The sequence below is a fragment of the Macaca nemestrina genome, chromosome 13 (assembly GCF_043159975.1).
Source record: "Macaca nemestrina isolate mMacNem1 chromosome 13, mMacNem.hap1, whole genome shotgun sequence".
NCBI classification, from domain to species: Eukaryota; Metazoa; Chordata; class Mammalia; order Primates; family Cercopithecidae; genus Macaca; species Macaca nemestrina.
In genome coordinates, this window is record NC_092137.1 from 116,357,961 (window position 1) to 116,380,189 (window position 22,229).

General features: G+C 38.7%; 1 protein-coding gene across 1 annotated transcript in view; it reads right to left on the reverse strand.

Annotated features, from left to right (window-relative positions):
- IL18RA (interleukin 18 receptor accessory protein) overlaps positions 1 to 22,229 on the reverse strand; it is a 32,315-nt gene that overhangs the window by 8,501 nt on the left and 1,585 nt on the right. Inside the window, exons 2-8 of the mRNA XM_011755507.2 lie at positions 21,624 to 21,676; positions 20,315 to 20,484; positions 19,524 to 19,848; positions 19,245 to 19,428; positions 6,420 to 6,570; positions 2,456 to 2,521; positions 528 to 651 (exon numbers count right to left, since the gene is read on the reverse strand). Of these exons, the coding sequence (XP_011753809.1) occupies positions 528 to 651; positions 2,456 to 2,521; positions 6,420 to 6,570; positions 19,245 to 19,428; positions 19,524 to 19,848; positions 20,315 to 20,384 (920 nt within the window). The 5' untranslated portion in view covers positions 20,385 to 20,484; positions 21,624 to 21,676. The remainder of the gene's footprint in view (positions 1 to 527; positions 652 to 2,455; positions 2,522 to 6,419; positions 6,571 to 19,244; positions 19,429 to 19,523; positions 19,849 to 20,314; positions 20,485 to 21,623; positions 21,677 to 22,229) is intronic.

Sequence of the window (22,229 nt, forward strand, 5' to 3'; positions counted from 1 at the left end):
TGCTTATTGATATCTATTAAGTATCAGAAGAAGGTGCTTAATGCATGGACTCTTACTCTGGGTCACATCTTGGAAAAATCAGGGAATGCATCCTTTAGAGATATGTCTGATTGGACATCATTGGATCCAGGCCCTTTGATCCTTCTGGGGACTGGAGGTCAACTTTTCTTGTGATTGGATAGCTCCAAATAGCTAGGGTTTTCTACTGGCCAAAATATCTCACCAGTAAATTCTAACCACTGATCTGGGTTCTGTGCCCCAGAGAGCAAGAAACCAAGTCAAATTTCTCAAACAATATAACAGCTCCCAAGGATTTCAAGACAGAGAGCCTTCCTGTGATCCTCTTTTTCAGGGTTAAGTTGCTTCAGGTATTCATTCAATGGCCCTTTGCACTTTGCATTTCTGTACTTTTATTTTCACCACTAGTCGGTGCTCGTGGTTACACCATCGACTATTTTAGACGTTTCTAAAGGTAAAAGTAGCTCTTCTGAATTGCAGAGAACAGAATCCGTGAGGTTTTTTCTTACCTTTTTGCCTCGGGTACTGAGACTTCCCACTCTAGGTCAGCATCTTTGATGTACCATTTCATGAGAGGGTTAAAGACCCTTTCAAAGCCAAATCGTGCTTTGCAGCTAATAGTTAAAGGCTTTCCTGAAAATGAAGAGACCAGAGAAAACAAGAAGGAAGCTGGTGAGAACACTTTGTCCTGTTTGGGAGGAAGCTGTCGCCAGGAGCTGTTTCCTGATGCAGTCAGGTTTGCAGGTAGAATATGTGTGCCAGAAATAATGAAACGTCTACACATCTCTCATTCAGAAATGCATAAAACCAGGTACATTTGTTCTAATGGGCAATCCTTCTATCTCAACCATATGACCGTATGTTCTTAAAATGAAGATAAGCATGATTATATCACTAAGGGTTCTTATGTGGATTGAGGAAGACACTAAGAAAATCTAAGAAAATGAGGAATTTCTGAGATCAGCCCGGTCTTCTGCACTACTATTGAAGCACAAGGTGTGTCCATAAAGACAATTTTACTATCCAATATTTGTTTATTAAGTAAAAATCATAAAGTTATTGTAGCACGTGGTTTAAATAAAAAAATTATTTTGATATTAAGCAACTTTTCTGAACAATTCACTATGGATGGACATGCATATTATAAGACTAACTTTTTTCTACCCATTTTTTTTTCCATGAGGAATATTCAGATATGCTGTGCCTCAAACTTCATATTTAACCGTGAAATGATTAGGAGCTCCATTTGAAAACTCATCTTTGCACCTTAACGTTTTTCCACTGGTAATACCTTATAATTCACTAATACATATGTAACTTGACTATTTGAATTAATCTAATTTTTTCCTCCTTCTTTCCTCCTTCCTTCCACTCCTGTGATGTTTGAGCATACAGCTAGTGCTATTTCTAGAGTCAGAACACACCACTCCTGCCACCTAGTGGTCTTATATCATAATATGTAGTTTTACATTTCTTTCTAAAATAATAAATCTTTTAGTAGCATTTTAGAAAATATTTATATTATTAAAAGAAAAACAGCATTTTATTTTAAATACAACAATTCTTATTTGTCTGTGTAGAAAGACAGAGATGTTATTGAAGTTGACAAAATAAAATGAGACCACAGGGAAGTCGATTTCTCCTCAACCCCAAAGAGGACACTACTTTGGAATACAAATTGTTTGAGCAGGGGTTGTAGAATTCTACTACAATTCTCTTAAAGGCCAGACTAAATGTCATATTCATAAGAGTTAATGTTACTCAGGTTGGCGAATTTGTAGTCATAACTGATAGACCTACCCAACACATACAAAACCACCTGTTCCTGGGGGAAGTTAAGAAAGGATAAAAATCTATTGATCATGTTTTATGCTCCAGCCACTTAACATACATTGTCTCATTATTTCTGAATATATTTTTTTTCTTTGAGATGGAATCTCGCTCTGTCACCCAGGATGGAGTGCAATGGTGCAATCTCGGCTCACTGTAACCTCCGCCTCCCAGGTTCAGGTGATTCTCCTGCCTCATCATCCTGAGTAGCTGGGATTACAGGCACCCACCCGCACATCTGGCTAATTTTTGTAGTTTTAGTAGAGATGGGGTTTCACCATGTTGGCCAGGCTGGTCTCAAACTCCTCACCTCAAGTGATCTACCCACCTCAGCCTCCCAAAGTGCTGGGATTACAGGCATGAGCCACCACGCCCAGCCTGCAATATAATCTTTTAGGGTCAGTTTTATGATAGCTATTTGCAGATTTCAGTACTGAGGCTTAAAGGATGAAGTAACTGTGCAAGGTCACAAAACTAGTCAATGGCTGAGTTAAAATTCACACCCAATTCTGTTTGACTGGAAATCCCAATGCTGTTTTCCTTCTATCACACTTAGGCCTGCTCCCAGCAGCACAATGTCGTTCAAAGGCAATGAGGCCCAGCTTACCAAGTTCTACTTCCAGTGTGCTCTCGACAGGATCCAGAATATCTGGTTTGAGTTTAGTGTCTCCCACTGAAAGATGGAAACAAAGATTATTATTTGCATTGAGAAGTCTGAAGGCCTGCTTGATGAAGACTTGGGTGCACAGCCACACTTTGATCTAAATGTCTTAGGGCTCTGTCTTCAAATTTTACCCATTATCTGTAAGTGTAGGAATTCCGGTTTCCATGTAAAAAGCTTGCCCCCTAAAATGACTGCCACATCAGGTTGTGGGTGCTGGTAGAACATTAGTTGTTAATTGATCCATCTCCTCCTGCATGTATTTTCTTTCACACTAATCCTGCCCCTTGCAGACTTGAGCTCCTATCCTTGTCTTTTCCTACAAGATTTCTTTGTGGTGCCATCTGGCTGAGTAATCGAACCAAAAGGGGAATCTGCCCGAGAAACTGTGCAAGTCAAGCATATCTGAGTCCACCTCTCCATCCTTTAACTCATGGTTTATTTCAAAATAAAGAAGAGTCCAGTCCTTGATTAACAATTTTATCAATCAACTTCTTGCCACAAACTTTCAAATATGCCTCCACTGTCAAACTTCCTCCTGAAGCTGTGTCTTTTTCTGGATAAAGAAAAATTCAGGGTCTTTGCTGTTGACATCATCTACTTTTACTTCTCAGAGTCCTCCTTCTCCCCTTTGCACCATCTCAGTCCTGTATTTTTAACTTGTCTCTCTTTCCTTCTCTCTCTCTTTCTCTGGGCTTCTTCTCATCACCATTTATTCATGCTCAGTCTCATCATCCTAAAAAAGAGAAAACACTCCCTGCCTTATGTCTCCAGCTTCACTTATTCCCTTTCCTTCCCAGCCAAATTCTTGAAAGGCAGTTCTCTGTGCTAATTCCCTCCACCCGCTCACCTCCTATGGAACCTGATTTCCGCCACCATCATTCCACTGAAACTGCTTTAGCCAAACTCACCAGTGCCACCCATGCGCCTAAATCCATTGGGCATAATCAAATTTCATCTACTTTACCTCTTAGCAGCATTGGACACTGTTGGCCATGCTCTCTTTGAAACCCTCTCTTCTTTTGGTTCCATGTGCCTGTACTCTACTGCTTACCTTCAACCGCTATATTCGCTTCTCTGTGCTTGTCCCTTCCTCTGTGTCTCTTTTAACTATTAGTCCTCTCCTAGTGTTCTTTCACTCCTCCTGATACCCCTGGGTATTAAGTTTACCCTCTAGGCCTCTTCCCTATGAAAGGTCTTGGTGCCTGAGGTTATGTCTTTTCTACCTCATCAATTTCACTTTCTTTGTTGCTCTTCTCGCCACCCTTCCACTGATATTCACTTGCTGATGTATGCTCCCATCCCCTTTGAGGATTGTCTTCCTCTTTTCCACCTCTTCAAGCATTCCCGGGTTCAGCTCTAGGCCCTTCTGTCTCTATACTCACTTCCTAGGTGATCTCATTCAGTTCTTTGGCTTCAGATATTATGTAAAAATTGACCATCTTCACATTCGTATCTCCAGCCCTAACTTCTCCAGACTGGCTTGTCCGAATACCTACTTGTCATCATACCTTGGATGACTAAAAGTCCTTTTAAGCCTAATACTTAATCTCCTCTTCAAATGCTCTTTCCCTTCAGCTTTTTAGTCTCGTTAAATGGTGCCACCATTCCCTAACTTATCCAGGGCAGAAAACAAAAACATCCTTGATTCTTCTCTTTCTCCTACCTTTTACGTAAAAACCATCATCATGCTCTGTTGACTTATGAGTCCAGCCACTTCTCATCACCTCTGCTAGGTCTATTCACGGCACAAGCAGAGGCATGGTTTAACCATGAGTCAAGTCTGCTGCTCCATGACTGTGCCTGCTCTCATCCTCTGTATTGATGTGCTCTGTCAGCAGATTCCCTCCTTGATCAGCTCAAAGGCTGGCTTGTATCCATGACACCTGCTTTCCTTCTTCCTTGCTCCCGAACACCAAATCATTTAGATGTACCTCCTAAACATTTCCAAAGTCATCCACTTCTCTCCATTCCCTCTACCACTCCCTAGTTCAGATCCCCATCAGCAACTGCCTGCTTGACCACAGAACTTCCTAACTCTTCTCCCTGCCTCCATTCTTGCTTTTAAAAACCCACTTCCAACCCAGCAAACAAGGTGATCTATCTTGAATACAAGTTCAGTCATGACATTCTCCCACTTAAAACCCTCAAAGCCTCCCCATTGTTCCTTCATCACACCTCACACGTATTAGAAGAGTGTGATGTCAGTCCTGTTCCCAGATGCTCTCCTTTATCTCCTGGACATCAGCTCTGCTGCTGCCTCAGTCTGGAATGGAAGCTCCCCCACCCTTACTGAACTGGTGTGTCCTCATCCGTCAGTTCTCACTTGGAGCGGGCTTCCCCAGGTTAGGTCTGGTGGGCCTCCATGTGCCCATAGTGCTTCTTTCTTTCACTGCACTGTATTGTAATAACTTGCCTCACCTTTGTCTTCTTCCCAAAATGGAAAGTTCTTGGAGGCCAGATAAAGCATCTGGACACTCATTCTTGCAGCCTTAGCTCCAAGCGTGACGCATATTAGGTGTTCAGTAAATATTTGTGTGGAAATGAATAAATGCGAGAATGAATGACTAAATGAGGAAGACAGGGATGATGACAGAGAGGGCTTGACTGAAATAGCTGCAACAGATATTGCAAGGTGTCCCTCGGGTGAGAGGAAAGCAGATTATGCCATGAAGAATTTGAGGACCTGAGTGATGGCTGAACAAAAGTACAATTACACATCACTTGGAGGGGAAAAGTAGTGTGAGTGGGGTATTCACATTCTAACTTGTCTTTCAAGGAGCAATCTAATAATATAAAATGAAATCTCACCTATATAAGATCTAATCTAAAGTAATATAAAATAATTCTGAATGCTAGAGGGTGCAAGGAGCAGGAGAGTTTCACTCGGTCTTGGGGTGCTCCGTGTGGTTTGTATCTTGTAATAAAAGAAGATTAATATCTTAACTAAGAGCTACGTCAACCACCTTGTAGCTCTCTGATATAAAGCATGAGTGACTGGCTCTTTTATGTTTTGACTTCTTAGACCACATTTAAATTAATTCTATCACATAGTTGATTCAAGCTGATACTTGCGGATCTAGTAAGAATGACCCAAAGGAAAGGTTAGGGCAAAAATAGACAAGTTGCAGAAGAAAGTCAATGAATCACAAAACATGTAACAAGATGCTCAACCTCATATTAGCCAGGGAAGTATACTATGGAGTAGAAAGCAACAAACAAAAAAGAAGCTCCACTTAACACCAGTCATAAAGTCTGATAACACCAAATATTATTTGGGAATAAAGGGCATTTTCTGCTAATGGGTGTGTAAATTGACAGACCAATAATTTAATATAATACCAAGTGTTTACGACACAAAACACATTTCATAACTGAAAACAATATTCTATTTTATTAATAGATGCATACCTACATAGAAAAAGTATAAAAACATAAATGGAAATGATATACATGACAAGACGTGACTATACTGCAGAAACAAAGGCCTGGAAGAGAATGGGATCATAGACGTCAAGTTGTCTTTGCAATGTTTTGTTTCTTTAAAGAAAAAAAAATTATGATTTTAAGCATGTGGGAAAATTGTAACATGGTTAAAACTGGTGATAGGTACCTGGATGTCACAATATTTCTGTGAGTGAAATGTTTAATACATTTTTAAAATTTATTACAAAAGCAAATCAGGGATATATTCATGGACAACCCAACTTGTGAGAATTTGAACCTGTTTCAGAACTTAGTCTTCCTTGGGGGATGGCAACTTTGATGTTTGCCCCCATGAAAGGTTTTACGCGATTACAAGTGTATGACTATCCTTTTTTTTTCCCTAAGAGGAAAAACTAACTAAGTCAAAAGAAGATAATTTTAATTTGGCTCTCAGATCTCAATCTTGAGATAAAATCTCACTTACCAATGGTTCTCACTTGAACAACAGCTCTGACCGTCCACGAACTTGCTGTATCCGACTGAGTGTAATCACATACGTATGTGCCCTGGTGATAGATGTAAACTTCATCCACTACAATTCGGTTGCTCCTTGTCATAGAGAGGAGTTTTCCATTCTAATCCAAAAGATATTTTAAGCAGATAATTTTTGCCATAGAAAAACTGTATGAAATACATACCTAAAGGAAAATCTTACAAATTTGAACACGGAGGAAGAAGGTCAATCCAAGATAAGGGTGTCGCACAAGCTAGGAAGACATTGTGTTCAAAAACTGTACTTGTATATTTGAAATAAGAGGCATTTTCTGATACAATTGCATATGTATAAAAATGAGAGAGTCAAACCTCCAAACCTGATCAGCCCCTAAAGAGCTATTTAACATGGGACTTCCCAGAGCATGCGTGACTTGGAGCCCTGAGAGTATTCTAGAAGACATGTAGTGTTCTAAGGGCTGACACCAAAATGAATTTTTAATGTGTGTGTGTATACATATACATATATACACACACACACAGACACACACGTATATACACACATATATATAACATATTGTATATATTTACATATATAAACACATACTTATAAATGAATATATATGTATTATATAAACAGAGGTTCTGGAACGTGAGTGGCTTTTTTCTCTCTCTGACAAAGCTGGTAAGTGAGAGCACTGAGAATCAGTCTCATTTTTTTCTGGTTCTGAGTTTCATTTTCTGATTGAAGAATTTCCCTTCCACTTTGCCTGCCTACTGGTAGAAGCTGGGATTCCCCCACGCCACATCCCTAGTATATTTCCTGTGGTCCAAGAAGGAATTTCCAGCAGGCTGGAAAGGAGACTAAGGGTGAGGACAGACCGGCCAAAGAAGGACAGCTGTGGACAGGAAGCAAAACAAGGCCAAGAGGTGGTGGTATACAAGGCTAAATATACACCAGATGATCTCAAGAATCAGGAATTTTTCCAAAGGAAGTTTTAAAACACAGGGGGAAATTCAAAGATAAAGCTTCAGAGGACGCAGTGATAACATACAAAGATCAGAATTTGGGAAAGAGGCATGTCGTAAATCGCATGAGAACGTGATGGAGGGAGGACACAGAGCCATCCCTAAGACCTTACCTAAGCCACGGGGGAGGCTGGGGAATGAATAATACATCGTTTTACCCACAAAAAGGTAAGTGAGGCTTAGTGTGTATCATTAAGACTTTATGAAATGGAACTTAGAGGAAACATCAAAGAAAAGAAATTAGAGAGAAGCAATTTATGCCAAGGATGATGGGAAACCCATTCTGATAATACAATTACAGATCATCCTCATAGGACAAAGAGAGGCTAATGCAGCTGCACTGGGAACTCTTGGTTTTGCTCATATGTGAAGCAGTCATGAACCGAATATGGAAACAGGCACATCCACCACTGTGAATCTGGATGAATAGTGTCCGTAAGTCTTCAAACAAATGGAGGCATTAAAAAAAAAAAAAAAAAAAAAAAAGCTGAAGACACTGCAAAGGGCTTTTAAAGGTATGTGTAAAGCAGGGAGAAGAACACAGTTATTACACTGCAATATTATCGATTTCTTATACTACCCATCAGTACAGCTACTGAGCATCATGCACACTGTGTTATTCTGTGGGAATGGTACTTCCTGGATTTGGGCAACACAGTGGGGCTCCTAGCTGGGCTTCCACTACCTAGTCTGGGAAGACTCCAAAGACCTGCATTAATTTCACTCTCCTCCCTGGCCCATTCTCCCTGGTGCCTTTCAGGTTTTCCATGTCCATTTTAATGTTCCTTATCATAGACCCATTGTGTCCAGGTCTGTATTCATCACATCTTTCCTGCCCCTAATTGAATTTACTACTACTATCTCTAACTTGATAAATACTGTGAACATATGCTGAGCCAGAAAGACTCCAAATATTCTACTCATCTGTTTTACACACACTCCCAGTCAAAGCTTTTAATCTTTCATTTTATTACATGAAAATATCACTAGCATCTGCCACCTTCTTCCTTTTTCCACTTCTTTCTGTCCTGTCCTGGATCAGGACTCACACTCGTAAAGTTCAAACACATCAACAAGGTCCCCGTAACCATCATAAGCAACCGACAACTTTTATTTCCATTCTAGTCCTAATTAAACCACTCAAGAACTCTCAGCTGCCATCACAGTGAGCCATTCAGTGTGACCATTCACTGAATATCCCCTTTGCTTTTATGTTTCTGTTGTCTATGCTGCTCTTTCCTGTTAAGTGTAGTTGCAGTCTCTTGCCCCAGTTATCAACTAACAACATTCTATTGATAGATTTTTTTTAACTAATATTTATCTTCTAAGGGGAATGGAGTATATTATGGAAATTATTGATAATGGGCTAGATGTCAATTTCTAGTGAAAGTCTTGAATTAATTATTTAACAGATGGTTTATGAACCCTTAGGAAAGGAAGTGATGGTTAATATCAGCCAGCTTGCATTTGCTAACAACAATCATATCAAGGTAATCTCATTGTTGCCCACAATTGAATAGACTAGAGGTTCAGAGGAGCACAGCAGACACAGAGTATCTTTGCTATAGTGAGTCATTTGAAAAATATTCCCATGATCTCTCTGTTAAACCAAAGGTACATTGTGAACTGAATGATCAGATACACAGCATTTGAGTGCCCTTTTAGTTAATTAAGCAGCACCTTGCGTTGCGGATGAATGAATCATATGCAACTAGAAGGATCAAACTGGAGTCAACAGCAGAGCACTCTCTCCCTGGTGCTAGCCTGGTCAGTGGTTTTAGCAGGGGCTTGAGTGAGAACACATCATGCTGATCTCATCTACGTGACTCACAAACCTGCGTGCATTGGCTAATATGTCAGCATTCAAAATCAGAATTCCAACCTCTTGACACGTAGAATGAACTAAAAACAACAAATTATCATTTAACAGAAGTAAATATAATATCATGAACATAAGTTACAAATTCTACTCCACAAACAAAAATAGAGAGAACTGGCTTGATGTCAGTTTTAGTGAAAAGACTTGCCTGCCAACTCAGAATAAATCAATCATATCATGGGGCTGTCCCAAAGCTAAAACAACCGTGAACTGTGGCAATATTCTGTTCTGAACAAGGAAGGCAATGCTTCCTCTGTTTCAGTGTTGGTTAGACAGCATATAGATGACTGTTTTGAACACGTGTTAGAAAGCTGTCCAGATCTTCAGAGTTCTGAAATGTTCATCGTAAGAATAATCAAACAGGCCAATGTTTCAACCCTGGAAACAGTTTTGAGAAATATAATCTAAATTATCTTCTTCCTATTTAGAAACTCATTAAATTACCTTCTTCTTTATTTAGAAACACATTCATCTTTGTATCTAGTCAGTCTCACCATGCTCACCAGTTCTCCACAGCACTAGGCCCACAGGATGCCAACAGGTACCAGTTACAAGAACCAGGAAATGAGAAGAAGTATCAGGTATAGGTGTAAAACTTCTTTGTGGTTGGCATGATGGCTCACACCTGTAATCCCAGCACTTTGAGAGGCCGAGGCAGGTGGATCACCTGAGGTCAGGAGTTCAAGACCAGCCTGGCCAACATGGTGAAACCCCATCTCTGCTAAAAATACAAAAATTCACTGGGTGTGGTGGCCCACACCTGTAATCTCAGCTACTCGGGAGGCTGAGGCACAAAAATAGCTTGAACCCGGGAGGTGGAGGTTGCAGTGAGCCAAGATTGTGCCAGTGCACTCCAGCCTAGGCGACAAAGAGAGAGATTCCATCTTAAAAAACAAACTTCTTTGTGATTGGCATGATGGCTCACACCTGTAATACCAGCACTTTGGAAGGCCAACGCGGGAAGATTGGTTGAAACCATGAGTTCGAAACCAGCCTGAGCAACATGGTGAAACCCTTTCTCTACCAAAAAATTTTAAAATTAGCTGGGTGCAGTGGTGTTTGCCTGTAGTCCTAACTACTTGAGATCCTGAGGCTGGAGGATCACTTGAGCCCAGAAGTTCAAGACTGCAGTGAGCTGTGATTACACCACTGCACTCCAACCTAGGCAGCAGAATGAGATCCTATCTCTAAAGCAAACAAACAAACAAACAAACAAAAGCTTCCATGCCACATAGGGCTTAATATCAACCCAGCAGTCATGTCAGAAGTGTGGCAAGAGAATGTGGCATGAGTGAGATTGTCTTAAACCACCAATGGAAATATTATTCAAGGCGCAAGTCCTACTAACAGGAGGTCACAGCAATGTCGTCAAAACTCATATCTCAGTGCCCTAGGCCAATACAGAAGAGATTTTCCTACTGCCCTTCTTTATAATTTTGACTTGTGTCAAGGATTTGCTTAGCTGAAGGTCATAAAATGCTGTTACATTAAATGTAACTATTATTTATTTAAGATGAAGTCTGTTTATGCCAAGGCTGTGTTTTCATTACATTTTTAGAAATTAGAAAAATACATAGAAAAAGTTAGTAGAATAAATAATAAATAACTCACTTTAATTCTGACTTTCTCAGTCATTAAATATTTTAATTAATAATCTCCAAGCATGGTGACCCAGCCAGGCCCCAGCACTTTCCTGCAGCCTTCCCCGGGCCAGGAGGCAAGCACAGGTCAGCAATTATCGGCAGAGGGAGCAGCTGGCCCCACCCAGACCCAGAAGGTGAGTAGCAACCCAATCAAGCCTCAATGCTCTGCTTAAGGCTATCCCCGGCCCAGAGGCAAGATCAAGCCCACACACATCTGTGTAGCCTAGCTTCTGCCCCTGCCCATCCCAAATTGCTAAGCAGCAATCCCAGAGAACTCACTTTGCCTCAGAGCCTGGCATGTTGTCCTGCCGAACTACACAATCTAACAACAGTATTTCTCAGCCAGATGTAGGGCATTTGGGTGCCCTTTTAGTTAATTAAGCAATTCCTTCATGTTGTGGGTGAATGGAAGACAGAAGGGTATTGCTCTGTGACTGCCTCGGATCAGGCAAAGTTGTAGACTATCTGGGAAGACAGTCTGCAGCTTTGCCTGATCAGAGGCAATCACAGAGCCCAGCCGGCGACTCAACCTTACAATAGAGTTCAGAAAGTGGTCTCACTGGAATGTGAAGCACAGAAAGCAATTCCACTTGACCTCAGTGGCCAGAAAACAGCCAAGCCCACCTAGAAAACTCAACACCAAAGTCTGCTTATCTGGGATTGCTACCAAGTAGCCCACCTGGAATCCCAGACCAGACTAAACAGTGAAGGTCTGCTACCACCAAAGATCGTCTACAAACACCAAAAGAGGTGGCTGTTTCCTCAACTGCATAGGCACCAATGCAAGGACCAATGATTATGAAAAATCAAGGAATTATGACACCACTAAAAGAAACTAATAAAGCTCTCATAATGAAATCGGAAGTAAAGGTCTAAGAAATGACTGAAAAAACTTCAGAATAATCCTCTTAAAGTAGTTTAGGAAACCACAAGAAAATTGTATAAAAAAATAAAATAAGTGTTGAAAACAATTCCCAAACAAAATGAAAAGTTTAATAGAGAAACAGAAAAAAAAATTTTTTAAATAGAAATCCTTCTCCTTGAAGGGTGGTTATTTGAAAAATAAAGAAATCCTACAGATAAAGAATATAATACCTGAACTATAATATCAGCAGCAGATTTGATTAAGCAGAAGAAAGCATCAGTGATATCAAAGATGACATTTGAAATTATCTAGTCAGAGGGGCAAAAAGAAAAAGAATGAAAAAGACTTACAGTTATGGAACACCTTCAAGAGAACTCAGAACTCATAATAGGAAGTTTAGAAGATGGAAGAAAAAAGAAGTCAGAAAGCGTATTTAAGGGAATACTAGCTGAAAATTTCCCAAATCTAGGGAAAGACAATATTCATGCATAGGACACTCAGATGTTGCCAATCAAATTCAACCCAAAAGGGGTTTACCAAGATACATCATAATCAAATTGTCAAAAATTCAAATACAAAGAAAGAATACTGAAAGTAGCAAGAGATGAGAAACTTACCATGTTCAAGAAAGTCTCAATATTGCTATCAGTGGATTTCTCGGCAGAAACTCTATCAGCCAGGAGAGAGTGGGATGATATATTCAGTGCTGAAGGAAAAAAACCCAAAGAAACTGCCAACCAAGCAAAGCTGTCCTTCAGAAATGAGAGGGAAATTAAAACTTTCCCAGACAAACAAAAGCTAAGGGAGTTCATCCCCACGTGGTCTACTTTTAAGAATTGTTAAAGGGAATTATTTAAACTGAAATGAATGCCTGCTAATTAATAACAAAAAATATGAAAGTAAAAAATTCAATGGTAGTAGGTAATACATAGTCATATTCATAATTCTCTAATAATGTAAGGGTGGTATATAAAGCCATTTATCATTACTATGAAAGTTAATAGACAAAACTAATAAAAACAACCCTAGCTGTAATAAATCATTAACAAATAGAAACTACAACGAATGTAAAATTTGACATCAAAACCATAAAAGGTAGGGGAGAGGAAATGGAAGTGTAGTTTTGGTATATAAAGTTAAGTTGTTATTAGCTTAAATAGCCTGTTACAAGTGTTTTATGGAAGCCTTGTAGTAACCACAAAACAAAAACGTGTAGTGGTTGCACAAAACATAAACATAAAAGATTCAAAGCGTAGCACCAAAGAAAGCCATCAAAACACAAAGGAAGATACCAACAGAGAAAAAGTAACAAAAAAACCTACAAAACACACAGAAAATAAGTTACAAAATGGCAACAGCATGTGCTTATCTACCAATAATTACCTTGAATATAAATGGATTAATCAAACCATTTACAATATGTCTCCAATCAAAAGACATTTAAAGGTTAAATGGGTTTTTAAAAATTCAGCTATATGCTGCCCTCAAGAGATTTACTAATAAGGACACATATAGACTAGAAGGGAAAGGATGAACAAAGATGTTCCATACAAACGAAAACCAACAGAGAGCAGGGATAGCTCTACTTATATCAGACAAAATAGACTTTCAGTCAAAAACTATAAAAAGAGACAAGAAAAATCATTGTATAATGATAAAGAGTCCATTCACTAAGAGGGTATAACAATTGTAGCTACATAGGCACCCAATATTAGAGCACTTAAATACGTAAGGCAATTATTAAATGAAGAAAGAGAAAGACTGCAATACAATAAGAGTAAGAAACTCAGTACCTTAATTTCAACCATGGACAACTCATTTAAGCAGAAAATAAACTTCAAAAATTGGCCTTGAATTATGCTTTTGACCAAATGGACCTGACAGACATATACAGAACATTCTATCCAACAGCAGCAGAATACACATCCTTCTCAAGTACACATAGAACATTTTCCAGGAAGGATATGTTCAGCTACAAGATAAGTCTTAACAACTTTAAGAAAATTGAAATCATATCAAGTGTCTTTTTGGGTTACAAAGGCATAAAGGTAGAAATCTAAAAACAGAAAATATCTTGGAAAATATGCACACATGCAGAAATGAAACAAAATGCGCCTAAACAACCAATGGGATAAAGAAGAAATAAAAAGTAAGTTAAAAAATAACTTGAGACAAACAAAAGTCAAAACACAATGTACTAAAACATGTGGGATGCAGCTAAAGCAGTCCTGAGGGAAATTTATAGCAATGAATGTCTGTATCAAAACACAGGAAAGATTTCAAATAAAAAATCTAATGATACACCAAAAGATGTTAGAAAAAGGGGTAATAAATTAAGCCCAAAGTTTGCAGAAGAAAGGAAATAACAAAGATAAAAGCAGAAATAAATGAAATAGAGATTAGAAAAACAATAGGAAAAATGAATGAAACTAAGAGTTGGTTTATTGAAAAAACTAAAAACAAAATCAACAAACTCTTAGCTAGACTAAGAAAAAAGAGAAAACTCAAATAGATAAAATCAGAAATGAAAGAGGAGACATTACAATCAATATCACAAAAATACAAAGGATTATAAGAAGCTACTATGAACAATTATATGCCAATAAAATGAATAACTTAAAAGAAACAGCTATATTCCTAGACACATACAACCTACCAAGATCATAAAGAAATAGAAAATCTAAACAGACCAATAATGAATAAGGAGTCTGAATCAGTAATAAAACTTCAAGCTAATTTTATGAAGCATGCATCACACTGATACCAAAGCCAGAAAAGGGTATTACAAGAAAATTACAGGTCAGTATCCCTGAAAAATACAGATGCAAAAATCCACAACAAAATATTCATCCTCAAATTCAACCATACATTAAAAGAATCATTCACCATGATCAAGTGGGATTTATCCCTGGGATGCAATTCAGTATACACAAATCAATAAATATGATAGACTACATTAATAAAATGAAAGATAAAAACCATATCTCAATAGATGCAGAAAAATCATTTGACAAAATTTAACACCCTTCATGTAAAAACCCTCAACCAATTAAGCATAGAGGGAATGTACCTCAATACAACAAAGGCCATATATGACAAACCCATAGCTAATGTCATACTCAATTGTGAAAAGTTGAAATCTTTTCCTCTAAGATCGGATTAACAAAACAAGAATGTGCATTCTTACCACCTCTTTTCATCATAGTACTGGAAGTCCTAGCCAGAGCAATTAGGCAAGAGAAAGAAATAAAAAGCATTTTAGTAGAAAAACAAGTAAAATTGTCTTTATTTGTTGATGGCACGATTTCATCTATAGAAAACTCTAAAGACTCCACCAAAAAACTGTTAGAAGTGATAAATGAATTCATTAAAATTGCAGGACATAAAATCAACATATAAAAATCAGTAGTGTTTCCCTGTACTGATAATGAACTGTCTGCAGAAAAGGAAATTAAGTAAACAAGCCCACTTACCATAGGAACCAAAATAGTAAAATAGTTGGATATAAATTTAACCAAGAAGGTAAAGGACCTATATACTGAAAATGATTAAAAAAACCAACAAAAGGAATGGAAGAAAACACAAATAAATATAAAGGTATCCTGTGTCCATAGATCGGAAGAATTAATATTGAGAAAATGTCCTTACTACTCAAAGTGATCTATGCATTCAAAACCAACCCTTTTGTTATTTTTTACAGAAATACAAAAAACTATCCCTAAAGTCATATGGAACTACAAAAGACCCCAAATAACCAAAACAATCTTGAGCAAAAAGAACAAAGCTAGATGTTTCACACTCCCTGATTCCAAAATATATTGCAAAGCCATTTAAATCAAAACAGCATGGTACTGGCATAAAAACAGACACATCAACAAATGGAATATGATAGCCCAGAAAGACACCTACACATTCGCAGTCAATATATTTAAAAAAACAAAACAAAACAAAACAAAAGAAAAGAAAACAACACCATGCCAAGAACACACAATGGGGAAAGGATTATCTCTCCAATAAATGATGTTAGGAAAACTGATTGTCTACAGGGAGAAGAATGAAATTGTATCTCATAGCACATATGATCTATCAATTCAAAATGGATTAAAGAATTAAATATAAGATCTAAAGTTGTAAAACTTCTAAAAGAAAACATAGGCGGAAAGCTCTACAGCATCGTTATGGGCAAATATTTTTTTGAATATGAACTTGAAAGCACAGGCAACAAAAACAAAAATAGACAAATGATATAGCATAAAACTAAAAAGCTTCCGTGTAGCAAAGGAAACAATCAACGGAGTAAAGAGACAACCCACCAAATGGGGAAAATATTTACAAGCCATATATCTGATAAGGAGTTAATATCAAGAATATATAAAGAAATCAAACACTGCATTAGCAAGAAAACAAATAGCCCATTTTAAAAATAGGCAAGAGATCTAAAAAGGTAGTTCTCAAAAGAAAGGATGCAAATGACCAACAACTATATGAAAAAATGCTGAGTATCACTAATAATCAGAGAAATACAAATTGAAACCACAACGACATATGACCTCACATTTGTTAGAGTGGCTTTTATAAAAAAAAAAAAAATCTGTTACACACTGTTGGTACAAATGTAAATTAGTACAGCCATTATGAGAAACTCTATGAAGACTCATTAATAAAAACTAAAAATAGAACTACCATATGATTCAGCAATCCCACTTTTGGGTACATATCCAAAGAGATTGAAATCAATACAGCAAAGGGTGAACTACGCTCCTGTGCTTACTGCAGCACTATTCACAATAGCCAAGATATGGAATCAACCTCAGTGTCTATCAACAGAGGAATGAACAAAGAAAATGTGGTACACGTACACAATGAAATACTATTCAGCCTTTACAAAAGGAAATTCCATCATGTGGGACAAACACGAATAAACTTGGAAAACTATGCTAAGTTAAATAAGCCAGGCACAGAAAGAGAAAAGCTGCAATATCTCACTCATATATAGAACTTTAAAAAGTTGAACTCATAGAAGTAGAGAGTAGAATGATGATTAGTGGGGCCTTGGTTGGTGGGGAGAAGAGGGTGAACAGGGAAATACTGGTCAAAGAGTACAAAGTTTCAGATAGATAGGAGGAGTAAGTTTTCAGACATATTTCATAGCAGGATAACTATAGCCAATAATATTGTATCGCACATTTCAAAATAACTAAGAGAGTAAGTTTCAAATGCCTGTCCACAAAAAATAAGTAAGCAAGGTGATGTATGTGTTAATTAGCTTAAGTTAATCACTCCACATTGTATACGTATATCAAAACATCACATTGTATCCTGTAAATGTATACAGTTATGATTTGTTAATTAAAAATAATTTTAAAATAAAGAAGTTGGAAAATATTTTCAAAACAGTCTGCAAGCCTGTTTTTAATTTGCCAATTAAAAATATTGTGGAATGCTCCAGAGGCTCCAAGCCCAGGGATTTATTTCAGTTGTATACTCTGCATATCTGGTGGGTAATCCCTGGTCAGCAGTTTCATTTGAATTCAATAAAGCCATGTTTTCATTCTCTCAGCCGGTGTCAGCTTCATCTATTCAGAGATGGGTCATAGGTATGACCCACCCACCACCTGAGAATCTGGGGGTTAGCATGAAGGAAAAAGGTAGTAGATGTTTTTTCCTGCCTAATGCCATCATTTTTAGTGATGTACTACTGCCATAAGGTCTGTGATTTCCAGGTTACTATGTGCTTGTGTGTGCATGTGCGTGTGTGAGTGCACATGCACATATGTGTAATTCACACAACCAGGACCTGTTCCAATCTGTATCTGAGGTACAATTTTAATAACAGCCATTGTTCACCTATCCTTAGGGTAGCTGCCTGTCCACCATTAAACACCTGTTGACATTTGCAGTCAAAGCCCCAGGGAAGTGAAACAGAGCTTCCTTTTGTGAATGTCATGCAGTTTTAGGGTTTAGTTTATAAAAGTAATATTTGCAGATAGCTGGAAACTATTATGTGCTCGCCTGAAAAGTAAAAATCCATAACTTTCACTTCAGGTGTATGATCATTGAAAAGCCAAGCACATTTTCATCTGAAATAATGGGGACAGGACTGCTTTACTGGCCTGAGAACAGCCCACCAAGACAAGACAGCTGCCATCCTGGGTGACAGATACTTTGAACCAAAGGAAGTTTTGTTCTTGAGAGAGAAGTGAAAATAATGAACAAAACTATTGGCTCTTCTTACTAACCTCATTTTAGAGGTTATGAAATGAATGTTTCTGAAATTAGGGTTTTATTGAGACCAGCATTCTTTCAGTGTCATATAAAAACACAAACGTGAGACCATACCTCATGCCATTCGTCTTCCCTGTATATTTATTTCTGTAAAGGATGTGATAACATCTGTCCTCCTATTAGCATGGAGTCTCAGGAATCAAGCAGGGAAATGTCTCCTCATACCATGGTAACTGTATCCCCAGGAGACTCTCATTGTTAAAATTTGGGATGCATTAAACCATTAGATAAACATAACTCATCTTTCTGACTTTAATCAGTAGCAATTTAGAATGATATTTTTATATTAACAAACATATATTATGAGGTTGAATACAAAATTGTGCATAATTTTGAAGACAAATTATTGGACTTCAAATAGTTATTGCAATTGTAGGAAGCGATTTAGATTCTACTGCTGGATTCCACCACCCAAGAGTCAACTGACAGGGGGCCCTGTTGGAGGAGATGGTTAGGCAGCATTTCGTCATCTGGTAGCACTTGGAAACGCTATAAAACCCGACGGAAATATGAAGTTCTTCTGTTATGGGAGTTCACGTACATGTGGTTCATAGCTCAAAGTCATTGTGAAACTTGCTCTTGTTCCCTTTTTCTCTTAGCACTGTACTCCTTTCCATCATCTCACCTGCACAAGACATCTGTCACTGAGGTCCACCTTGGATTTGTTCTAACTGTCCTCCAAGAGCTGTCCTTTTGAGAATGTATTTCAGGCTCCCATATCTTTCACAAACCCTTCAAGACTTACGTGTTGGATGCTCTCTTCCCCTTTGCAATGCCTGTTGCTTTCCGAAGACAGTGAAAATGAGTGAACCTATCTTCCTACATTAGCAGATGTTAGTAGGTTTATGTCTAACCTCATGTGTAGTATACTTGCATTTTAGAAGTTTTTCTAGTGTTGATCAAAAGGATGCCTCTAATAATTAGAATATCAAGCTCTGTGGCTTCCCAGGGGACACGATTATTTTAGAAAGTCAGATCTCCTGCAGAGGCACAGGACCAGTTTTTGGGAAGCTGTAGACCCCAGATTCTCAAACACGGTTTTCCATGAAAAAAACCCATGAAGATGATACCGTAAAAACAATGCTCTTACATTAATTTTAGAGAATTCACTCTTACCTTGTACCAGGTTACCTCTGGACTTTGTGCATCACTTTGGCAGCTGAGACTGGGGCAAGAAATAGAGCCGGTGCTCCCGAGAAGTAGGTCTTGCTTATGTGATGCAGAATTCTCACAGGATGCATTTGACTGGGGCTTAACTTCTAAAATCATCTTGACACAACAGGCTACATCGTAGGGGCTCCTAGGAAATTAACAAGATCCTGTGAACATAGATATTTTGTCTAGATAAGAGAGGATTTGGAAACATTTTCAGATAGAAATACATTTGGAACGTACTTAATCATCTTGGGTCTACAAATATATGACCCAGTATTATTCACCCCTGGGGTCAAAAAACGAAGGGTGCATTTGTCCTGAATGATGTGAGGATAGCTTTTCCTAATGTCCTCTAATGGGTCTCCATTCGAAGGTTGTCGGTACCATTGGACATCAGGTAGGTCCTTACTATCCGTGAAGGGCAGGTGGTCAGGGACTTGTGTTGGTGAGAGTTGACTTCTGTGGCAGAAATGTGATTTCTGTGGCTCTGGTAAATCACAAAATAAGATAAATTCCTCTTCACTTCTTGTAGAATATGCCCAAAGGAGTTTTTTTGTGGAACAACCTGAAAATCATAATAAACAGAACAACGCGGAAACACATTAGAAAATGGAATTCTAGCTTACATTTACATCTAGTACTTGATTTAACAAGAGATTAAGCTTCCTTGTGTGTCTTTCTTCTTCACTGTCCATTTTGTAGGGGAAAGGAAGTGCCTGTTCTAATTCCCTCCCAGTGGACTCCAGCATCACCAGCAGCAGCCCTGGTTTCCTGGAAAAGACGGTAGAACCCTGGCTCATCCCTCTTCAGCTGCTCTCACTGAACACTCAACTACAGTAACAGGGTACCTGCTCAATGCTTGGTATCAGCTGAAAGCTGTTCACCCCAATAATTCTCCTCTCAGTCCCTTTTTAGCAGTAGGATGGAAAGGTTGTGTATTAATATGTCATGCTGCTGATATATCAGGTTATCCATCACTTTACGTTTGACCACAGACCCACAGTGCTAACATGAAAAGTGAAAATTCCTACCTGAAATATTAAATCCTTTAATTCTCTCTCCTGAGACAAGCCAAAGAAACATCCAGCCCAAATAGAGCATTGTTCTCCCATGTTCCTGTCATCACTCCAATAATTTCATTCCATTGCTAGAGTAGAGTGTTTTGAGATTCAGAACTCTGCCCTGCGTATCCCCTTCATTTCTGTAAATCAAGAAATGGGAAATGAAGAAATCAGAACTGGTGACCGAAGTGCAACTTACACAGGAAGCTTTGAAAGGGCAGGTCCTACCCAAACCGGCCTTCACATGCCTCTAACTTACGTGGGTATTTCCAATTGTGTGGAACAACCTTTTCAATTGTGTCATGTCTTACAAATCATCTTAAGCTCCCGATATCCCTAGGCTCTATGTAGTGTGTTCTTTTAATGCCATTTTCCCCTCATTAATCTTTTTTGTCTCATGTGCTCACCTAGCATGTATATTTCCATGAGTAATTTGGAAAGAGTTATGTTTAACTTTTCCTGAAAAAAATGACGCACATTGAATAAAAATGCCAGATTGTTCACGGTTAAGAAATCTAGAGATATAGCTCCTACTGATAAAATTTGAGAATGTTTGCACATACTACTCTGTATATATGGTCTCCCCACTTGCCTTTCCCTTGTCCACAAAGTCTCTGAAAAAACAATCCTCCAGCTCCATCACCAGACACATCTTCCTAAGAAGCAAGCCTGAGCATCTCATTTCCATGCCCAAGACGCCACCAGCTCCCACCACCCATGTGATGAAGCACAGATTCCAGAGCACCATGGACAAACCCTGTAGCGTTTGGCTCTCTCATGTCTTATCTCTGATTTCTTCCTTGGAGAGTCGTTCCCTGACCACCTGGATAAAGAAGCTCCTCCCTCCCTTCTTGCCAACAACCCTCTCTCTTGCTTCTCATTTTAGATGACTTCTGTCTTAGCACACATTATTGCCTGAAAATATCTTATTCCTAAAACTTCTCCCCAACTAGAATATAAGTTCCATCCCAGCAGGAACTGAGTTTGTCTTTCTGAGTCCTGCAGCCTCTCTCCAGGAATGGTGCCTAGCTAATAACAGGAGCTCAGTAATGACTTGTTCAGGATTTAACCGTGCTGCAGTAGATGAGTTGTTCCTTACACCTTGTCCTCCCACTAGATTGGGAGATCCTGAAGAGCAGAGATTATTCCTCTGGCACTCTCCTAGGGTCAGGAGATATGATTTCTGAAACACGATCTCTGCTCACTTTTTCAGAAATGATAAACACTTCCAGAGTCGTCAGAGCAAACACATTGCAATCTACTATGGCAATTCACTTACTGTGTGACTCCAGTTAAATCACGTAGTCTCTTTCTGGACTTCAGCTTTCTTACCTGCAAAATAAAATGCCTGGACTGTATCAGTAGTTCCTCCACCTTAGAATGAGGGAATCAGAATTTCTGATGTTTAAGTCAGGATATTTGTAATTTTTAAAAAAGCTCCCTGACTTGTAAATCATAAGGCCAGATGATTGCTAAGATCATTCCAGCTCTACCATCTTGCAATTTATGTCCAAATGTCCAAGCCTATAGCAAATTAGTTACCACGACGCCCAGCGGTCTCCAGCCCTCAGGAATTTCTGCCAACCTTGAGATGAGAGATACTGCCTAGGATGCAGCCACCCACCCACCGGCCTCAGACCTCCGGCTGCCTGGGGCTGATTTCAGACTTCAGCTTTCACTCTGGGACAGTGTTTCTCAAATCCTCTTGATTATAATAATCACATGAAACACTTATTACAAATGCAGATTTTTGGGCTTCCCGAGGACTTATTAAATCAGATTCTCAAGGAGAAGAACAACGGAACCTACATTATAAACAAGCGTCAGAGCCACCATGCTCATCCAGGAGACATCTTTGAGAAGCCCTGCTCAGGGATGAGCATAG